General features: G+C 48.7%; 3 protein-coding genes across 4 annotated transcripts in view; 2 read left to right on the top strand and 1 right to left on the bottom strand.

Moving 5' to 3' along the window:
- The window catches only part of LOC138176698 (kelch-like protein 9), a 3,857-nt gene extending 2,568 nt beyond the window's left edge, over positions 1-1,289 (top strand). For both annotated transcript variants that reach the window (XM_069107507.1, XM_069107506.1), the window contains exons 3-4: positions 344-504; positions 835-1,289. In XM_069107507.1, the coding sequence (XP_068963608.1) occupies positions 344-504; positions 835-1,167 (494 nt within the window). In that variant the 3' untranslated portion in view covers positions 1,168-1,289. The remainder of the gene's footprint in view (positions 1-343; positions 505-834) is intronic.
- Positions 1-13,138, bottom strand: part of DPP7 (dipeptidyl peptidase 7) — a 19,080-nt gene extending 5,942 nt beyond the window's left edge. The window contains exons 1-8 of the mRNA XM_069107508.1: positions 12,041-13,138; positions 7,753-7,860; positions 7,104-7,243; positions 6,168-6,331; positions 4,257-4,392; positions 3,811-3,892; positions 3,212-3,378; positions 2,373-2,433 (exon numbers count right to left, since the gene is read on the bottom strand). Of these exons, the coding sequence (XP_068963609.1) occupies positions 2,373-2,433; positions 3,212-3,378; positions 3,811-3,892; positions 4,257-4,392; positions 6,168-6,331; positions 7,104-7,243; positions 7,753-7,860; positions 12,041-12,317 (1,135 nt within the window). The 5' untranslated portion in view covers positions 12,318-13,138. The remainder of the gene's footprint in view (positions 1-2,372; positions 2,434-3,211; positions 3,379-3,810; positions 3,893-4,256; positions 4,393-6,167; positions 6,332-7,103; positions 7,244-7,752; positions 7,861-12,040) is intronic.
- A 6,731-nt stretch (positions 13,139-19,869) lies between these two features.
- LOC138176717 (uncharacterized) overlaps positions 19,870-21,627 on the top strand; it is a 51,809-nt gene continuing 50,051 nt past the window's right edge. The window contains exon 1 of the mRNA XM_069107539.1: positions 19,870-20,952. Within this exon, the coding sequence (XP_068963640.1) occupies positions 19,870-20,952 (1,083 nt within the window). The remainder of the gene's footprint in view (positions 20,953-21,627) is intronic.

Here is a 21,627-nt window from a genome sequence, read left to right as displayed (position 1 = left end):
TGTGTGTGTGTGTGTGTGTGTGTGTGTGTGTGTGTGTGTGTGTGTGTACATATAAGGACTGATGGATGGGGGAAAGGGGAAGGAGGGAGGCAGGGAGGAAGAGAGAGAGAGCATGGTTCATGAACCCTAGTTTAAGAAATTCCATTTTAGATAAACCATGGCATTTATAACAGATCATAAAGGAAATGTGGGGGGAAAGGGCAGGCTGGGATAGAGGCTCTAGGGACCAGGTCTCCAGAACCATGCCTGCCCTATTAAATGTGGGGTGTTTAGAGTTCACCAGAGGGTAAGAATTGTGTGACTTTTATCCTGCCTCACCCATTTCTTCCCTTCCCCACCCAAGGTGGCTTCTCTTCGGGTAAGACCTTAAACCTACTGAGCAGTTACCTTCCACGTCTGCATCGCTGGGTCCCCAACCACCCACTGACTTTCTCCCGCTGTGAACATAGCCTTGCAGCTTCCAGAAACACCATCTTCTGTGTTGGAGGCCGGACTCTTAGCCCAGTGAGTGTCATGGGGAGAAGCTGGAGGGTGGGGGAAGGTTGAGCTTGGCTTAACTGAACAAGGGATGCATAGGGGGCCAGCCACTAAGTATTGTAACCCACCTTACCATACCCCCAAACTCATTTCCATCTTATAGGTAAAAAAACTAAGGCCTCAAAGGAGTGTCTAAAATCTTGCAGATAGCTCACGGCTGAGCTAGAACTGAGGTCTTCTGCTAATGTTTTATTCCCATCATGGTGTAAGGCACTGAGAATTCTAGTGTTCTTGGGAACTCCTAGGACTCCCAGGGACAGATAGGTAGATATGACTGATAACCACTTGTGTGCACAGGCAGGGGCATGGGTCCATGTTGCTGAGACTGAGTGCTACAGCCCAAGCACAGACCAGTGGACAGTTCTGCGTCTCATCTCCCTGGGTCGATGCCAGCTGAGCATGGTTGGGTATGAGGACCAGCTTTATGTCACAGGTGGGGGCTCTCTGGGCACCAGGACCAAGGAGGCTACAGTCCTGGTGTCCAAGCCAGCAGGTTGGGCCTGGCAGGAGGTGGGCTTCCTGCCACAGCCACTGCTGGATCACGCTTCTTGCATCTTTGCTCTACCCCACTATGGAGTTCCAGCCCCACAGGAGAGAGAAACCCACCCTCAACCTTCTGGTTACCCATGAAGAGCAGATGAAGCTAGCATGTGGGGGAGAAAGGTTGCCCATCTTAATCTGGCCTCCTTTCTCTGAGCATCAGTGTCCATTTGGGCACCAGTAAACTACTGAATAAAGATGAATACAACTCAGTCCAGATGCACTAATGGGGCTGTCGGGCTGGACAAATAGAGGGGGGAGTCCTAGACGCAGCATCACTGGCCCCAACACCCACCCTCAGAGGCACAACCCAGAACAGAGATGACAGGAAGCAGGCTTTGGCTGACCATCAGACCCCAGTTCTTGCTACAGTCAGACCCATGGGGCTAGGGCTTCCCCATCACGTCTGATGCTCCCTATGGATTCCAGAGCCACAGTAACCAGAGATGATGCCAACACATGTACCTGCTAGTCCTCAGGCTGAGATGGGAGCTCTGCCACTTTACTGACTGTGTCCTCAGGCAAATTGCTGCCCCTCTCTGGAGCCCAGCTTCCACAACTATAAAATGATGGGGCTAGACTAGGAAGATCTATGATAGTAATTACAACAAGCACTTAAATGACATTTAATGTTTTGCAAAGCACTTCATACGTTCCCTCATTTGAGGTTAGGGCTATTATGCCCATTTTTATAGATGAGGAAACTGAGGCTGAAACAGGTGTTAAGCGACTTGCCCAGACTCACACACCCGGTAAGTATATCTGAAGGAATATTTGAATGTCAAGTTTTCTTGACTCCCAGGCCATCACTGGCTGCACCACCCAGGTGCTGTGAGATCCCTTCCAGCACAAGCCATTAGAGCAGCTCTCCTCTGGTAAGACAGAAGCCTTCTTCTCTTTACTCTTCCCTGCTCCTCTTGCAGCTCCCTTACCATCACCTCTGCCCTGTTTCCTCCCCCCGACAGTATTCTTGCCCTTTCTCTGCTGGGCCCCTCAAGCAGGTGGTGCCCGTAAAAGGAAGACTGCCATAGGCTGGGCCCCTAGGAACGGCTTGCCAGAGAGTGCTTAGATTCCACTAGGAAAAAGATCCTTGTTCACATTCCTTTGCTGTATGAACATGAAATTCTAAGCCAGCCCTAAACTCGAGTTCTCCCAGAATACCAAAAACAGCGGGCCAGTAATGGGCCATTTAACCTATGTCTGTGATTGCTGGTTGCTGGGAGAGGAAATTGACCAGATTCCCCTCCACCCAGCCAGCTCTGAGACCCAGCTCACCAGGGAATCTGAACACTTACCAGCCAGCTCCCTGAGCCCCTGGATCCGATTCTTTGCACTAAGTAGCCGATCACATCCCACCTGGTAAGAGACATGCTGGTCAGTCTCCCTACTTATCTTAGTGGGGAGCAGAGTTTAGGAACTCTGAGTTTAGGACACAAGACTTCCTGAATCATGGTCTTGACTCTCATCATCTCTGGCACAAACTGGGAGGATAATTTTGGTGACACAGGAGGGAACCTTGGTCTCTGGGATGGCTAATATCCTAGATTATGAAGGCAGTATGATTTTGGAAACAAAATGGACATATCTTATTCACAAGCCTTGGGTTTGAATCCCAGCTCTGTTGTTTATTGCCTATGTGACCCCTTGGCTAGTTACCTCACATCTGTGGGTCTCAGTTTCCTCATTTGTAAAATGAAGGTTTTGGAACAGATGATCTGTAGTATGGTTCCCTTCAGTTCTCAATCCTCTAATAAGTTTTAAACTTTTAAGGGGCTGGACTTCAGTTTGGATTCACTGTTCCTTTTTAGACTTGTTTTGGAAAGTTCTAGTAGCCATGGACTTAGTCGGGAGTATCTTGCCACAGGCTCAAACAAGACTGGTCAGGCTAAGCCAGACCACCCATCTCTGCCTCCTTCCAGGCTAAGCAAGACCACCCATCTATGCCTCCTTCCAGGCTAAGCCAGACCACCCATCTCTGCCTCCTTCCAGGCTAAGCCAGACCATCCATCTCTGCCTCCGTCCATCTGCTGGAATTTTGTTACTTAAGAATAAGAATCCCCAGCCCAGGTTGGGGGCTGCTCTGGCAGATGTTCCACTCTCCCTGCCAATGTCCAATGGCCCCGGGACTCCTTACCTTGACCGGATTGGCTGGGAAATGGCCCATGAAATCAGTGGGGTAGGGGTAGTCCATCATTGTGATCATAGTGAAGGCATTTCGGGCAAACTCAAACAGCTGGGTGATGGCTGAGTCACTTGAGGGCTGTGTGCAAGTGCCCATTTCCTGGCTGATTCTGTCAAAGGCTTTGAGAAGAAGAGAAGAAGGATGTGCTAGTCCTCATATCCCAAGGGGATGCTGCTGCCCGAGCCAAAAGGAGCCAAGATGATATTCTTAGTCCAATGGACACATCTTCCCCTCAGCTGGCTCAGGGTCTAAGAAGAAACATTTCCACAGCGCGATAGAGATACCTGACTCCTGGGCAATTTCTCACCACACAGAGGAATGTCCACTGATGCTTATGGCTATATGGTTCAGGGGAAGGAGCAGTGAACCAGGGATCAGGATGTAGGACTCTGTCACTACCAAATCATTGTGACCTTGGGAAAGCAACCTCAAGTTTTTGTATCAGTGACATGAGGATAACATCACCCACTCTGTCTCTATTCCAGAGATACTTGAGGACTGAATAGATTAGTATATGAGAAAACATAGACATGAGGAAGAATTACTGTTACCTTTTTGTAGGTACAGGTCTCTGATTAGTCTGAAGGCTTCTCGCACTCCCTGGGCACACTCAGGGCTGTAGTTCTCAAAGTCCTGGGGGAAAAAACCCCCAAAGCATGTGAGGTGCCCCCCCCATTCCTTGCTACAAGCCAAGCCCTGTGCTCTTCCCCTGGGGAAAAGCCATGGCAGAGCAGGATGCAGAGGTGAGCTGTGAAACAGAAGGATCTATGGTGACCCCAATTCAATTTAATTCAGCATTTAAAGACAAAAATTAAGCAGTCCTTGCTTGCAAGGAGCTCACATGCTAGTATGTGGGCTGCAAGTACACAACTGAATACAATACAACGTCGTTCAAGGGCTGCTGGCTGCATGATGCCAGGAGGTGCCAACCTCTGGGCAAAGGGCCACTGCTGGGACCACTAGGGCTCCTGCAGACTGGGGTGCGGGTCCAACTTACAGTAGTGACATCTCTGAAAAACTGACGGGGATCTCCTAGGCCAGCGATGGACAGCACAGGAGCACTGGCAGCCAGCGCTCCGGCCACTAGGTTGGGGAACTTCATCCTCATGTAGGCGCTCAGCATCCCTCCATAACTGGGGAGGCAACAAGAAAAGGCTCTGCCTGACACACCCCTGCCTTCTGACTCTCTCCAGCCTTGTCTCCCCAACACATCCCCTTTACTCCGGCCAGGCTGCGATCCTTACTGTCCTGGTTGGATCCCACCTTCAAACCCAACTTTTATAAAATGGGAGTTATTAGGCTTGTGCTATCGACTTCACTGAAAGGAGGGTGAGGAAATAATTTTCTGAACTGTTAAGTGCTATATGAAAAGGAGCTGCTGTTATCTAAATTCCACCCACCCTGCATGGCCTACTCCACAGAAGTATCTGTGTCGTATACATATTCTTCCACTTCCATGTCTAGAGAGCAGTTAAAATTCCCCCAGGGCTGGAATAGCAGCAGAATGGGGGAAGAAAAGGAAGCCCTTCTGGGGTCCCAAACAGGAAATTTTAGAACCAGAAAGAAGTCCTCCTGACTCTGGGGCAAATCCCCCTGGCCTTTCTGGTCCTCAGTTTCTTCATCTGGAGGCAAGGATGTTCTTTTCTCTTCAGGAGAGTGTTGAGAGGGTTAAATAAAATGATGCTTCACAAGAAAAACAAAAATTAATCCTACAAAGGCAGGTATTATCATAAGCCAATCAGGGAACATTTATAAAGCACTTACTTTGGGCCAAGCAGTGTGCTAAGAGCCCCTGCCCTTGAGGAGCTGGGCAGGTGTATGTAGACAGGTAGAGACTGAATTAATACATGAGAATTTTGAGGAAAAGGCAGTGGTAGCTAGTTTGACTTGAATGGAGAGAATGTGAGGGTGAGTAAAAATTAATAAGTCTTGGAAAGTAGACTGGAGCTAGGTCATGAACATCTTTAAAAGCCAAATAAAGGCTTTTACATTTGCTCCTAGGGGCACTAAGGAGCCAATGCAGTTTATTGAGTAAGGGAGTAATGTAATCACTGGCGATTTAGAGTCTTGACTTAGAGGAGAGGAAGGCTGAAGGCAGGAAGATCCAATAGGAGGCAACTGCAATAATCCAAGGGAGAGGTGATGAGGGTTAGTGGAGAGAAGGGGACTGATACTGGATATGTAGGGGTAAGAGGGAGCTGTCAAGGATGAGTGAGGTTTTGAACCTAAGTGACTAGAAGGATGTTGGCCTCCTTGACAGAAATAAGGAAGTCTGGCAGAGGAAAGATAAGTGAGTTATTTTGGATATACTGAGCTTATTATGCCAATGGCACATCCAGCTCAAAATGTCCAATAGGAAATTCATTACTATTAATTGTCACCCACTGGCAGAGAAGTGGCAGGGACTGAGAATATAAACCCATTCTGGGAGGGTTTCAATTATCCCCTATAAATCCAAACCACAGTATGTCCTTTAGGAAAACCTGGAGAGCTAAGGCACATGCCTTAGTCCCTGAGTGGTCTACTCCACTAGGAACTTCTTTTTCTTTTTTGCTCTTTTTTTTTTTGGAGGGCAACTGGGGTTAAGTGACTTGCCCAAAGTCACACTGCTAGTAAGTGTGTTAAGGGTCTGAGGTTGAATTTGCACTCAGGTCCTCCTGACTCCAGGGCCAGTGCTCTATTCACTGCACCACCTAGCCAACCCTTCTAGTAGAAACTTCTATTAAGCTAGGCACTGAGTGAGATACCATCTTTAGATATGGCAGAGGACATGGAGGAAAAATCTGGGGCTGCAAGGACAGTGGAGTTGGCCCTAGATGGCAAGTCTTATTCTGAGATTTACCCCAAAGACTAACCTTGTGAAATACCTGCTGCCCCTTGGCTACCATGTGGATCCACAGGGACATACCTCCCTCCAAAGGTGACGACGGGCACATTCTCAGCCTTGTATTCCTTTTGCAAGGCCTCAATCAGTACAGCAAAGTCAGCCAAGGCCTGCTCCACTGTAAGCAGAGCTGTATTTCCCTTCTTGGTGGACTGGACCCCAAATGGGAGAGACTTTCCATAGTAGCGCTGGAAAAGAAGAACAAAAAACAGACAGACCCCATCGATCCCATCGCAGCCCAGCCTCAGGCTCTACTGGCCAAGACCATAAATTGGCCTGTTCCTTCATAGGTCTCCTATTCAGGTCACAGGCAAAGCCACTGCACAAGGGTAGCTCAATCTCATTCCTGAGCATCAGAGCTTTATTTGCCAGACATATGCATGTTAAAAGATGGCAAAGGGGTCGGCTAGGTGGTGCAGTGAGTAAAGCGCCGGCCCTGGAGTCAGGAGGACCCAAGTTCGGTTCCGGCCTCAGACACTTGGCACCCACACAAAAAACTAGCCGTGTGACCTTGGGCAAGTTACTTAACCCCAACTGCCCTCCAAAAGGCAAAAAAAAAAAAAAGATGACAAAGGTGGGAATGAGAACACAAGGAGCCAGATTATATCTTTAGGTGCCAGAAATTATTCAAAATATTTTCATCCCAATTGTAAACAAAACAGAACTATCTGATTATGAACTGGGTGAAAATAACTAAATGTGCAACTTTTTCTTTTAAAGCCTGAGTAAAAAGGTGATTCCATCAAGGCTGTTTGAACATGGGCCAGACAAGAACCTGTCTTTGGGCCCAATGGCTGATGTCCTGATAAAAAAGCAGAGCTGCTGTGACATGAACCAAAACAAACGTGGAAGGGAGAGAATGGGGGCACGATCTTTAACTCTTCTTGACTGGAGAGTCAGCCTCCTGCTACCTGCCCAGGAAGAAGCCCCAGGTCTGAGAAACAGTCACATGGTACCCACATGTTCAGCAAAAACGACCAGAGCCTTCTCAACTGATGCTAGCTCCAGAATGAAATCGCAGTTATTGGCAAAGGCCCAGACATCGGCTTCATTTCCCGTATAAAAAAATATTGGTCCTGTTCCCTTCTTCCAGAACTTCTCTGTAAGACAGACCAAGAGAAAGAGATAGGGCGTTTCTTGACCACCAAAGAAAACATGCTGGGCTGTCCCCTCTAGGGAAAGGGCTTGCTGTAGTTTAACAAAATCACATCTGGGCTTTAGACCAGATGCCGGATTTCTTCTCACCCCCACTCCCAGGAGCCTCAAGACTAGTCAACTTCCAAAAAGACTAGGGATCTAAGGGATCCAAACTAAACCAAGGCAGTCCCTCCCCTCAAGAGGCTTATGGTTTGCAGGGCAGGCTGGGGCTCCACCTAGAGGCCCTGGAGTAATGGTTTCTCCATCCACTGGCCTCTCCTGACTGGACAGTTTGGCAGAAAGCCGTACTAGGGAGTGAGTCTTCCACTGTCCATACTGCCAACGGCCCTCAATTACTCAGCCAATGTATATGTATACATATATGTGCAAACAAAATACACATATGGTAATTATTTTTGTGGGGAGAGCCCTAGCTCAGGTCCTCCCCCCTGCTTTCTTTGTCAGACCTCACCCGTCACCAGGAACCGCTGGAGGAATGTATTGTTGCCATAGCTCTCAAAGTTGAAGTGATCCAAAATCTGTTCAAAGTATCGTTCCTGGAAGTCCACCCGAGGAGCTCCTTGAAATAGGGAGGGGTCACAGTGAGTTAGCAGCTATGTCAGCCAAGGGACCTGGGACTCAGAGCTTGGAGGACGCTATGCCTGAAGAAGGGTGAAGGTAGGGAGACCAAGGGGCAGAGAGGGGAAGAAAGGAGCATGGTATGGGAGCTGAATGTAAGGCTGTGTATATGCATAGGAAGATGGGGAGGTGAGGACCAGGGATGGGATGTGAGAGAGGGTCAGGAAATTGGTTTTAGTGGAGATGTCAGGAGGCTGATCTCTAAATTCTATAATTTTCCTAATAATTCACCACCTCATCAAAGTTTGGGGAAGGTCCTGAGTGAAGGAGTTTGGGGGAAAGGTTTAGGAACAGGGTTTATTTCTTTTTTTAAATTAAATTTTATGTTTATTTTTAGTTCACATCATTCATTTCTACAAGATTTTGAGTTACAAATTTTCTCCCCATCTTTCCCCTACCCACCACCCCAAAATAGCGATCCCATTGTATACCCCCTCCCCGAGTCTGCTCTCTATGTCCTCCCCCCTCCCTGCTCTGACTTTCCAGTAGGGCAAGAGAACAGGGTTTATTTCAATTCAACAAACATTATTTGCTTATAGGCAAGGTACTGTGCTTAGTGCTGGGGATACAATGATGAAACAGTCCTGCCCTCAAGAGCTTATAATCTCCCGGGAGAAATAACTCCATAGATGCAAATTTCATACAGAGTGGGCAAACAGACATTTCAAAAGGTAAAAAGTGATAAAGCTGGGGTACTCCAGAAAGATCTCATGGGGAAGGAAGCCTGAGCTGTCTTGAAGGAAGCTAGGGACCGTACAGGACAGATGTGAGGAGGGAGTACTTTCCAGACAATACTTTGCCTGTGCAAAGACATGGAGGGGAGAGATGAGACATGATAAGGCAATAGCTAGCAGTTCAGCTTAAATGCAATGGAGTGTGTAGAGGGGAGTAATATGGACAGGGAAATCGCAGGTAACAGTCAGATGGCAGGAGGCCTTAAAGACCAGGCTAAAGACTTAATCTTAACTATCATAGAAACAATAAAGGGTCAAAGAAGATTCTTGAATGGGGAGTTAAGATGGTCACCTCTGTTTTAGGATTATCAACTGGACAACAGTTTGGAGAAAGGTCTACAGAACAAAAGGCAGGAAGCCTACCAAGGAGGCTACTGCAGTGGTCTAGGCAAGAGGTAATGAGGGCCTGAGACTTTACGAGGGGAGAGAGGCAGAGATGGGAAATAGGTCTCTGAGGGAAAAGTGACAAGATGTACCCACTGATTGTGTCACTGAAGACTCAGTCTTTCCTGAGTTCAAATCTAGCCTCAGACACTAGCTGTGTGACCCTGGGCAAGTCATTTAACCCTGTTTGCCTCAGTTTCCTCATCTGTAAAATGAGCTGGAGAAAGAAATGGCAAACCACTCTGGTGTCTTTGCCAAGAAAACCCTAAAAGGATTCATGAAGAGTCATAGACACTCTGAAAAACGCTGAACAAAAAAAAACAACAGATAGATAATAGATGAATTCACAAATAAATAAATCATGCAACCTAAAACAGGCTGAGGTTTAAAACAACAACAAGGGTTAAGAGACAGTAAAGGGCCACAAAGATGACAGAGTTTGCACACCTGGGTGACTGAAAGAACAACAGTGCCCTAAGTAGAAATAAAAAAGTTAGGAGGGGAAGGTAGTGGGGAAAATAAATGAATTTTGTTTTGTACATGCTGTATTTGAAATAGTGATGGGAGAGCCAGGTAGAGTTGTGCAGTAGGCAACTGGTAACAGGCCACCAGAATTTTGAAAAAAAATTAGGGGTGTGTGTGTGTAAAGAGAGAGATGGAGATTTGGAAATTACATCCATAAAGATGATAATTTACATTATGAGAAGCCAATGAGATCTGTGAGCAGCTTATCAAAGAAGAGAAGAGAGAGAGAAGGCGGCACGGTACAGAACTTTGAGTGATGTTGATATCCCATATAGTAATCCACCACCAAGAAACTACTGCATACCTGGGCATCTTGCCACCTGCCTTGCAGATTATCACCCCACCTAAAACAGGCAGCTTCAAGAGAGCACCTCCAGAGGCCATCCCCACCCCACCCCACAAAAATTAATCCATTCAGCTTTGAAACTGTCCTACAGCTGAGAGGCCCTTGATAAATGAAGAAGTACAAAATTAGCTAACACAAAATTATCAGGAAGCTAGGTGGTACAGTGGATAGGCCAGGACTTGGAATGAGGAAGACCTGAGTTCAAGTTCTGCCTCAAACATTTAGTTGTGTGATTCTGGGCAAGTCACTTAACCTCTTAGCCTCAGTTGCCTCATCTGTAAAAAAGGGCTAATAACTGCAACCAACCTTAAAGGGCCAGGACCAGAAGAGGTAACAGGTAAAACACTTTGTAAACTTTAAAGCACTGTCTAAATGCTGGCTACTAACTGGCCATAGACCATACTTCACATCCAATCTAACTACCACCAGAAAATAAATGCCTGTCCTGAAATTGTATCATCTGCCCTTCATTCTCCAAATTTCCTCCCTCCCTCTCTGCTTCTTTTTTTAAACATTTTTTTTTTGGAGGGGGGAAGGCAGGGCAATTGGGGTTAAGTGATTTGCCCAAGGTCACACAGCTAGTGTCAAGTGTCTGAGGCTGGATTTGAACTCAGGTCCTCCTGACTCCAGGGCCGGTGCTCTATCCACTGAGCCACCTAGCTGCCTCTCTGCTTCTTTTTTTAATCATTTGCTCTAGAAACAGTAATCAAATCTGGGCAGTCAATGGCCCTATGTCCTACTTACTCATAATCTCTGTGACTATACAGCCTCCTTTTCTTGGCCCTGCACTTCTAGCTTTCTGTAAGCTACTTACGGGTAGAAAGTATGTCATTTATGTGCTCACAACGAAGCCCAGTACTTAATAAGTCAGTCAACAAATATTCATTCACTCACTATTGTGTGGGACACAGATGATGAGCCAGCAAAAGAAGAAGTGGTGAACTAGGAAGAGAACCAAGAACATGTCATGGAGACTAAAGGGGGAGTTTTCAAAATAGGATGTGGTTGATGGTCTCAAAAGCTGGAGTCCAAGAAGGATGAACCAGTAGAAAAGAAACCAGTTGAGCAGATTAAGAGATTTTAGGCAACCATGGAACAAATGATGATGAAGCAGTAAATAGAAAAGTGGAGACAAGTACAAGTGTAGATGATCCTTTCTAGGAGTCTGAGGAGGGAGAGAAAGAGAATGAAAGAGAGGGAGGGAGAAGACAATGGATACTCTGAGGGTATATCAGAGTCACTGAACATTTTTTAAGGATGGAGGAGTTTGGGTAAGCAGTGGAGGAATCAGCAGATATGGAGACACTGAAGATGGGGGACAGAGGGGAGGGAATGATTGATTGATCACAAAAACTTCCAGGAGAAACAGCAGGGGATGGGATCTGGAGTGAAGTGGAAGGTTGGCCTTGGCAAGGAAGGCCCTCTCTTCATCAGAGCCTACAGCAAGTGCGGAGAAAATAGGGCTTGATGAAGCTCCTTGAGGGCAATTAAAAAAAACAACCCACAAGCTTTTATTAAATGCCTACTATATACCAAACACTGCTAAGCATGGAGAAATAAATACAAAAATGAAACAGACCCTGCCCTCAAGAAGCTTCCACTGTATTCTGGAAGAGACCTGTGTCTATCTGAACATACAAAATAAATGAGTGAAGGCGCCAGCTGCTGGGGGGGGGGGGGGTCAGGGCAAGTTTAAGCAGGGGTGGCCCCTTGCTCTGGCAGCAGGAAGTACTAACACCCTCTACTCGTACCTCCAGCATCTGGCTCCTGCTTGGCACACAGGAGGTACAGCACAAAGGCTGACACACAAAACGCCCCGACAGCAGCCTCTGTCACTGCACAGTGAGAGGGCGAAGGGGACGGAGGTTTGGAACAGCCGCGGTGAAGAGGGGGACGCTGTCGGGGCTGGGAGAGTCAGGGTAAGAGGGATGGGGTGGGGCAGAGTAGCGGGAGGCAGCGTTTAGGAGAAGAATTGAGGAACTTGTTTGGGAGGAGGCTAGGTCTTGGGTCTGGTCTTGGAGGGCAGGGTTCAGGGGAGGTTCCGGGAGCTGGGGTTTGGGGGAACGCTGGGGGGGGCAATTCCCTGAGAAAGGGGCTTGGGGAGAGTGGGGGGAGGGGCTGGGGTCACTCACGCCAGGACTCCCCGCTGCTCGGGCCCAGCCCCAGCCCCAACAGCACCAGCCACCAGGTCAAGCTGAGGCTCGGGTCCCGGTGGGTGGCGGACACGCAGGTCCCGGCGCCCATGATCGCGCGCGGCCCGAGTCCAGCCTTCCACTCCGCGCAGCCCTCCGAAGTCACGTGACAGGCGCCCACGTGATTGCACGGATTTGGAAACCGATAACGGGACGGGCGGAGTCTCGTGGGAGCACCGGATTCAGCCCCCCGCTTTCCTGGGCTCAGTTTCCCCATCGGTGCAATGGGTGCAGCGCCTCCCGCCCGCACCCTCCTGGGAGGGGCGGGGGTGAATGGATGTTCGGAGTCGTCACCTCCCGGCGGAGCTCTAAGGTTTGAGAACCTTCACAGTCACGTGGCCCAAGCTCCTACCTCTTCAAGTTTCCGATGGAAGAACTGGGGGCGGGAGGAAACTTTGGGTCGTGGGTGTGGGAGCTGCCACGGCCCTGGGAGAGTAGGAGGCCGAGGTCAAGGAATCATGGTCACCGTGACCACAACTGTAACGAAAAGCCATCCCTACAAGTGACGTTTAGCTCCTCGGCCCAGGTCTCTTCATCCCAGTCCGGCTCTGCGGCCGCTGGGCAGTGCAGCCCCCCGTGCCCCGGGCACTGTTGGTGGCACAAGCAGAATCAGAACCCGGGTCTGCCAGCTCTCCAGTCTCCCCAGGCCATAGCGGGCTGGGCAGTTTGTACTCCGAGCTCTTAAGTCCGGAGAAGGCAAGGTTTACACCGGAATGGCCAGGGTCAGAGGGCTCAGGGCTGGCCTGCTGACCTCCACTCAAGGGCAAAGCTGACCCTCCCCCTCATCCCCTCCGATTCGGTACACTCCAGTGGTTCTATTCTCTCCAGGGTCAAATATTAAATCCTGTTTGGTTTCATAATCAGCCCCTTTAGGAAGCAACTGTTGGCAGGTAGACCTAGTAGGGAGCTGGGCCTGGAGTCAGGAAGACCAGATTTCAAGACATCTGAGAAGCTTACTAAGCTGTGTGGCCCTAGGCAAGTCACTTAGCCTCTGCTTGCCTCAGTTTCCTCAACTGTAATAACACTGACCTCACAGGTGCCCCTTCAATTCCTACCTTTCCTGCCTTCTTACTCTCCTCCAATTCAGCAATCCAGTAATGAAGGCCTCCCTGCTTTTTCTAGCACAAGCCACTCCCTTCTGACTCTGGGCCTCTCCCCTCTGACTCCGGGCCTCTCCCCTCTGACTCCGGGCCTCTCCCCAAATCTCCATCTCCTAGCTTCCCTTAGATCTCAGCTAAAGTGCTACCTTCTGCTGGAAGCATTTACTAAGATCTTAGTGCCTTCCCTCTTTTAATTATCTCCAATTTACCTTGTCTCTGTCTTGTTTGTATGTAATTGTTTGCATGCTGTCTCCCCCTTTGCATTTCTTTGTATCTCCAGTACTTAGCACAGTAGTCACTTAATAAATTCTTCTTGGCTCCATCTCTGGAGAAAAGTGGTTACAGGCATACTCATTTTGTTGGGCTTCACAGATGATTAATTGTATTTTGTACAAATTAAAGGTTTGTGACAATCCTGAATTGAGCCAGTCTGTTGGTGCTCACAACATCATGTGCTCACATCATGTCCCTGTGTCACATTTTGGTATTTCTCCAAATATATGGTGATCTGTGATCAGTGATTTTTGATGTTACTATTGTAATTGTTTGGGGTCTCCTCTAACCATACCCATAGAAAATGGGGGACTTCACCATAAATATTGTGTATGTTCTGACTGTTTCACTGACCAGCTGTTTCCCATTTCTCTCTCCTCCTCAGGCCTCCCTATTTCTTGAGACACAATAATATTGAAATTAGGCTAACTAGGAACTTAAAGTTTTAAAAATGAATGTTAAAATTTGTTTTTACATGTAACTGGGGAAAAATAAAATATTAAATAAAAAAAGAAATTAGGCCTATTAATAACCCTACAGTGACCTCTAAGTGTTTGAGGGAAAGGAAGAGTTACATGTCTTTCACTTTAAAGCAAAAGCTAGAAATGATTAAGTGAAGAGACCATGTTGGAAGCCGAGATAAGCCAAAAACTAGGCCTCTTACTCCAGTTAAGCTAAATTGTGAATGCAAAAGTTCTTGAAGGAAATTAAAAGTGCATTTTTTGGCAATAAAGTATTTTTTAATTAAGGTATGTACATTTTTTAGACATAATACTATGGCACGCTTAATAGACTACAGTATAGTATAAACATAACATTTATATGTACTGGAAAACCCCCAAAATCCTGTGACTTAATTTGATACTTGCTTTATTTGGGTGATCTGGAACTGAATCCATAATATCTCTGAGGCATGCCTGTATAATAAAATGAAGGGAGGGCTTTTTTCCCTTTGTATTTTTATCCCCACTTCCTGGCACAGAGCTTGGCACACAGGTAGGTATCCTTTGTCTCTATAGCCAATGCTTTTTTCCCATAGCATCTTGGGTCTGTGGATTGTGGAGGGCTTTGAATGCCACACAAGAGAGTTGGAACTCTGCTATGACAGAAGAGAGCCTCTCATGATCTTTTTAAACAAAGGAATGACAAGACCAGCCCTCTGCATAAGGATAATTTGTCTGGTCTTGGTCTGAAGGCTTGATGGCTTGATTGATGAGGGAGAAAGTAGAGGCAGGAAGACTTGTTTGGAGGATGGTACATTAGTTTACTTGGGTGGTAACGAGGACCCATCATGCCAGGACGTACTATTGTTCAATCATTTCAGCCCTGTCTGACTCTTCATGACTCCATTTGGGGTTTTCTTGGCAAAGATACTGGAGTGGTTTGCCATTTCCTTCTCCAGCTCATTATGCAGATGAGGAAACTGAGGCAGACAGGGTTAAGTAACTTGCCCAGGGTCATATAGCTAGTGAGTGTCTGAGGTCTTATTTGAACTCAGGAAGATGAGTCTTCCTGATTCCAAGCCCAGTACCCTATCCACTTTACCACCTTGATGCTTAGGACATGTTAGGCTCTTAATAAAATATTTGATGATTTTGTTGTAGTAGGCCAGTGGCAATGGGAACAGAGAGGGAAGTAGAGATGAAAAAATGTGGAGTTGGAGTTAGTAGGACCTATTAACTAACTTGATAGATGTGAATGGGTAGAGTGTAGAGTGCAGGCTAATCCAAAGCTCTTAACCTGGGAGACTGTTAGTGGAACCACAGCCAAAAATAAGAAGGAGGTTTAGGGAGAAAGTTCTTATGCTCCATTTTGTACATGTTAAGTTTGAAATGTCTGAGGACATAAATCAGAAGATGGCCTGTAGGAAGCTGGAGGTCCCAGTCTAGAGTTCAAAAGAAAAGCTAAGACCAAAGATAAAAGATTTGGGAATGGTTTTTTCCTGTTCTGTGTGCCGCCTCACTCTAGCCCCTAACATAAGGCTGAGCACACAGTGGGGCTGAGTGGAAAGCCCGTGTTTAATTTAGTAAAGATGTTGCTAAAGAAATGACAATAGAACCAGTTTCTATGTTGAATTGTTCTAACGGGCCTTGTTCCTCATCAAAGTTACAGTTAGGGCAGGGAGACCCGTGCTTTGCTCCAGGGCCCTGAAATTTAAAGGGTGTTCACTTCTCTCATGCTCTTCAACAGCACAGAAACTGAGTTCAAGCAGATGAAGCATATAGTAAGTGTTTACTATGTGCCATGCTCTGTGCTAACCATGGAGGGGATACAGATACAAACAAAAAGAAAGGCATTCCCTGCCCTCAAGGAGTTTACATTCTAACTTGAAAAGTGGTGGCAAAGTTCAGAGCCTCCAGAGCACTGCTGGGAAGAGAATGAAGCATGGCTGGCCTAGGTGTATCCCCAAAATGGAGTCCCCTGCCCATGCTCCCATGTTAATGGGATAAAGGGACATTCATAGTGGAGGCAAATTCCAATTTAGTCATTGTGTTGAGGTCTAGGTTTGCTGGGACCCCAAAATTCAAGGGCAAATGATGCAGGTCCTGCCTCAAATGAATTTGACCCAAGTCTTCTTTCAAGAAGAGACGAGGTTTATTAGAACACAAGTTGGGGTGGGTGAGATTTTAAGTCTATGCTACTAGCCAGACTCTTAAGGAATCTGAGTGTTTGTGATGTTTGTATTGACAAGTAGGCCAGACTGAATCTGAGCACTTTACTGGAGGCAAAATGGGTCTTTTATACAGAAGATTGTAAGAACAGAGAAGGGGTCTAGATGAAATCAAGGAATGGTGGTCTAGTGATGGGGGAGGGGGAGGGGTTTTGGGTGGTGCCATGGTTGCTTTGAATGAATATGGGGTGATCTCCATATAAGGCCATGGGGGTGATCACCATATAAGGCCATAAATGTAAAACTGCGATGTGATTGGCTCGGATTCGCTATATATTTTCTTGTGTGAGAGGGCGCTCTCTCTCTCTCTCCGCCATGTAACTGTTGAAGAATAAACCACCCCGCTTCACTCCTCCGCCTTCTGTCTGGTGTTTTTCCCCGTGAGGGGCCAGTGACGACCGAAGACCCGGGATGGGTAAGTGAGAGGGCCGTGGGGCTAGTCGTCTAGATCTGTTGCGAGGGCAAACGCCCGCAACAGATTCTGGCGCCCAACGTGGGGCTGACCCTTCGGGACGACTAGCTGGCGGACGGCCTGCTGGACGCAGCTGGTCTGCTCCAGTCACCAGGCAGCCTCGAGGCCACTGTAGCCTCGGGAAGAGGATAGGATGGGAACAGGGCATAATATCCCTGTATTTAGGCCGGAGGAGGAGGAGAAGGGGGTGATAGCGGCACAACTTTATAAGCTCTGCGCCCAAAGGGGGGCAAAAATCCCCATTAAGACCTGTAGGGAGTTTATAGATAAGATCTGGGACATATGCCCTTGGGTCAGGCATGTCGGCATACAGGCCGATAGATGGAGAGTTGTGGGACAGCAGATGGCAGCTTTTGAGAATGGCTGCCCTGGTTCGCTAACACCCACTGATTTTTCGGTTTTTAAGATAGTGGACGCGGCATTGAATCCTTCCCCGATTGCTGCTTCCCGGTCCTTGGCCACACAGGTGGGCTCCTCATTAGCCGGGTCAGATTTTGAGTTAGAAAAAGGAAAGAATAAGGAATTGAAGGACCCAGGGGGCTTCGGTCAATATCCGTGGGAGGACTTAAGAGCTGTGGTAATGAATCAGGCGGCGGATAGTTCCGCTAGCAGTTCAGAGGGGGAGGATGAGGGTGGAGGGAGTGGGCGCCAGGAGGGCGCCCGGGGATCGAGGGAGAGAGGAGGGACCCGGAAGGGCACTCCCTCACGTAGGGAGAGGAGGGAGAGACGGGAGAACAAAGGGGAAACGGATGCAGGGGGCGTGCTCCCCGCTTCCGCGCCCTTTACCTCCGCCTTGCCACCAAGCACCTCCTGTTTGCCAGGCAATTACTGCCCTGCCCGGTCTTTCGCTGCTAGTTCCGCATATGTCGCCCCTCCCTGCCCTCCGCCCCCGCCTCCTCATTATGAGAAAGGGCGAGAGGCGAATATTTGGGAGGGAGAGGGGTTAATAAGGCGGAGCCTCCGTGTGGCGGCGGAGGCGGGCGCGGAGGTGGACCTCGCCTCTTGGGATGTCTATCCCATTTTGACTGATCCCCTTACGGGTCAGCGTACTCATTCTCCCATCCCATATAAGACACTGAAAGAGTTCAAAGAGGCGGTGACTAAGTATGGCCCTTCTTCACCCTATGTTAGGAGGCTACTTATGAACCTAGTGACCGCTCACCCCTGGACCCCGGGGGATTTTGACGAGCTAGCTATGTCCTGTCTAGACCCTGCTATGCATCTTGCCTTCCAGGCACAAGTGAAGAGGGAGGCCAGGCATTTGGCCCGACTTAGACCCGGCAGGGCCCCTCAAGACACTGAGCACTTAATTTGTGGCACTGGCCATTTTTCCAACCCGGCCGTGCAGGCAGCCTATGGGCAGTTAGAATTAGATGATGTCAAGGCCGCACACATAGCGGCCTGGGAGAAGGTTTCTGCCAAGGGTATGACAGGGGGCCCTAAATTAGTTGGCCTGAAACAAAGACCTGATCAGACCCCCCCTTTCTTTTGTTAACCAAGTTCAGGAGACGGTCCATAGGACCCTAGGCAGCGGCCCTGGGATGGACATACTCATTAAGCAGTTGGTTAAGGAAGGCTTGCGCTCCAGGGAGGCAGCTGCGGTGGCATCCCTGCCATCGGAGGCCCCCTTGGAGGACGTCATAGATATTAATGGACCTGCCCCCGGAAAATCCTATTGCACAGTTGGTTTGCACTGCCCAGGATAGGGACCGCCAGCTTGTACAGGCGCTGGAAAAATTGACAGTCTCGAATACAGAGAGGGAACAGAGCCTCTTGGCGGCTATACAACAACTCAGCTCGTCAGCCCAGAAAGGTCCCGGCAGGCAGGCTTGTTTTCAATGTGGTCAATACGGCCATTATAAGGCCCAGTGCAAAGCCACCTCCAGGGGAACACCTCCTAAGTGTTTTAACTGTGGACGCCTTGGCCACATAGCGCGGTTTTGTCGCGCCAAGAATAAACAGGGCAGCGAACAAGCCCCTTTGGAGACCGGGGTCTCCCCCGGATCTCAACCGCAGGGAAACGGCTGGTGGAGGGGCCCAGCCGCAGGGCCCCTCCCCCATCCTTGTTAAGCGGCAATTATCCTCAGTTTGTAAGAGTCAGGGCCTCTCCTGGAAAACAACCCTCCATCTTTACACTTCCCCCTGGAGAGGCGATAACAGTCCCTGCCCAGTTGCCTTTCCACCCAGCTGTAGTGACCGGCCTAGAAGGCTCTCCTGACTTTGAGGTCCCCACCCAAGTAGCAGAGGATATGGAGGCAATGTTGACCCTGTTTAATCCACACTGCACCCCCGTCTCCATACGGGCTGATCAGATCATTGCTAAGGCGTTTCCCTTCGGCCCCTCATCCCAGCATCCTTGCCAATTGAATTGGGCTCGTTCCATCACTTTGAACCGTCCCACTTTGATTATTCATGTTGAGAATTATCCGATCTTAGGGATCATTGATACGGGGGCTGATTGTTCAGTCATTAATTTGGATCAGTGGAGGAAAGAATGGCCCTTGATGGTTGCATCCACGCCGGTCCAGGGAGTGGGGGGGAACAAGAAAGCTCAGAGATCGGCTCCCCTCTCGTGGTCGGTGGATGATAATGCAGGCAGGTTCACTCCTTTGTGTCTCCCCGAGCTGCCTTATGCTCTGTGGGGGCGGGATGTCCTTGCGCAAATGCAACTCTCCTTAGTAACCCCGGACTGCTTACCGGGAAATGGATAGGGACCACTCTCGATTTGAGCTTCGCCCCGAAATTGACCTGGACAAATAACCGCCCGGTCTGGGTTGAGCAGTGGCCCCTTAAAGCCGAGAAGCTCACTGCTTTACAAAAAATTGTTGGCTCCCTTTTGCAGGATGATAGGATTGAACCCTCCTTTAGCCCATATAATTCCCCAGTTTTTGTCATTAAGAAGAAATCAGGAAAATGGAGGATGCTCGTAGACCTTAGAGCTATAAATGCCTGTTTGCTCCCGATGGGCTCATTGCAACCTGGCTTACCTATGCCCGTAGCTATCCCCCAAAATTGGCATATCGCAGTCATTGATATCCAGGACTGCTTTTACAGCGTTCCCCTGCACCCTGGGGACAGGGAGAAGTTTGCCTTTTCTGTACCCTCTATAAATTTCCAGGCTCCCTCTAAGAGGTTTCAGTTTAAGGTTCTGCCCCAAGGAATGGCTAATAGCCCTACCCTCTGCCAGTTCTATGTCGCCCAGATTTTGGAGCCAATTAGGGATCAATACAAAGAGTTCATAATTATCCATTACATGGATGATATTCTTGTTGCTGGCCCCACAGCTGGAGAGGTACAGGAATGCCTTTCCTTCATGATGCAGGCATTGGCTCAACAGAATTTTGTTATAGCTCCCGAGAAGGTACAGAGGCACCCCCCCTATGAGTATTTGGGACACAGGATTACCGCTAATACTGTTCAAAGGACCTTGCCTCCTATCAAATTGAGTGCTTATAAGACCTTGAATGACTTCCAGAGGCTGGTTGGCGCCTTCCAATGGATTAGAGCCACAGCCCCCTTGCCTGCCAGTGTGATGCAACCTTTGTATGAGCTGCTCCGAGGAGACTCTTCGCTGAGTTCCCCGAGGAGTTGGACCCCAGAGGCGGTTCAGGCAGTCGAGGAGGTTCTGAAGAGGGCCCAGACCACCTTGACTCGTTACATTCCCGGCTCTCCAGTTTATTTCCAAGTACTGAGTGACAGCGGCCCACAGTGGGGCTGCCTGTTCCAAAAGCAGGGATGTCTAGAGTGGTTATACCCAAAGGTGAGCAAGGCGTCCCTGGTGGATAAATGGGAGGCTTATTGCCTTTTTGCCCTTCAGGCTTTACATCGTTGTCGTTGCCTGTTTGGGTGCGACTTTGCCTTGAATTGCTCCATTTCCCCGGAGCTTGCCATGACTTTGGCCCAGGAGTCCCTGTCCTGGGCGACCCTTCTGACTTCGGTGAGGACTTGTAAGGTCTCTTGCCCTGCTTTGCTCCGTATGTTTGCCTCTTTGGAGCTGAGACCCCCTATACCGGTGGTGTCTGGCGTGCCCGTGCAGGGCCCTAATGTTTTTACTGATGCAACAAAGGACCACCGCGCAGTAGTTCATGATCCGAGTGTTCCCCACACCTGGCTTTTCAATACTCCATATACATCCACCCAAAAGAATGAGCTGTTTGCTGTGCAACAAGCCCTTCGGCTATATGCTGATGTTCCTTTTAATTTGATTACAGACAGCCAATATTGCGCCCTCATGCTGCCCCGCCTCCCTTCCGCGTATATTTCTCCGCGCACTGCGGTCTTGAGGCTCCTTCAAGAGGTTCAGGAGCTTCTTCATCTTAGGCACCACCCCCGACAGGTTGGGGGGTGAGGAGAATTCTTGTTCTTCTTATCTTTCAGATTGTCGACTCACCCTCCTCATCTTGGGTCTCCTTGCTGAGAATGCCGTGACGGAATTACGCTGGGGACTGCTTTCCACCTTCCCGAGACCCATGCCTGTGACTTCTTCGGCACAAGTTTTTCCTCGTTTATTTACAGTTAACAACACCCTTAAGCTCCCTGTTCTGCACCTCAACAACGACACTAGGCCGGTGGAAAGTAACAGGACAATATTACTTAATGGGACGTTATGTTTTCAAATCACACCCACAGTCGATCCGGAACTGTCACCATGTGTCGGGCTGTTTCCTCAAGAGGCTGTGTGGTCTGACCGCCTCAACTTTACAAGCAAGAAGATAAGACAATTAAGACTGGCTATTGCAGTGGTGAATTCCACCTCTGTCGATCCTGCCGTTCTCTCCGGACTGTCTAAGTGGCTGCATGATGTTACAACCTGGTTTTCACAGTGGGGAGGCTTAACCTCCTCCACCGTGGTGTTTGTTCTTGTAATTATTTTGCTTTTGTATTGTGTTTGCAAGCTACGGCGCCGTCAGGATGGCTACATGCTTCTGACCCAACAGGCCCTTTTTACCCTCCAAGAGGGGGGAGATCCTCAGGTATGGTTCCAGGCCATGGAGGACGTGTGACACCTGGG

This window comes from Petaurus breviceps, unplaced genomic scaffold (genome assembly GCF_028583685.1).
Source record: "Petaurus breviceps papuanus isolate PSGF00001 unplaced genomic scaffold, PetGlider_PUasm1.0 90137, whole genome shotgun sequence".
In the NCBI taxonomy this organism is placed as follows: domain Eukaryota; kingdom Metazoa; phylum Chordata; class Mammalia; order Diprotodontia; family Petauridae; genus Petaurus; species Petaurus breviceps.
The sequence above is the reverse complement of the archived record's forward strand: the minus strand, read 5'-3'. Positions and strand labels throughout refer to the sequence as shown.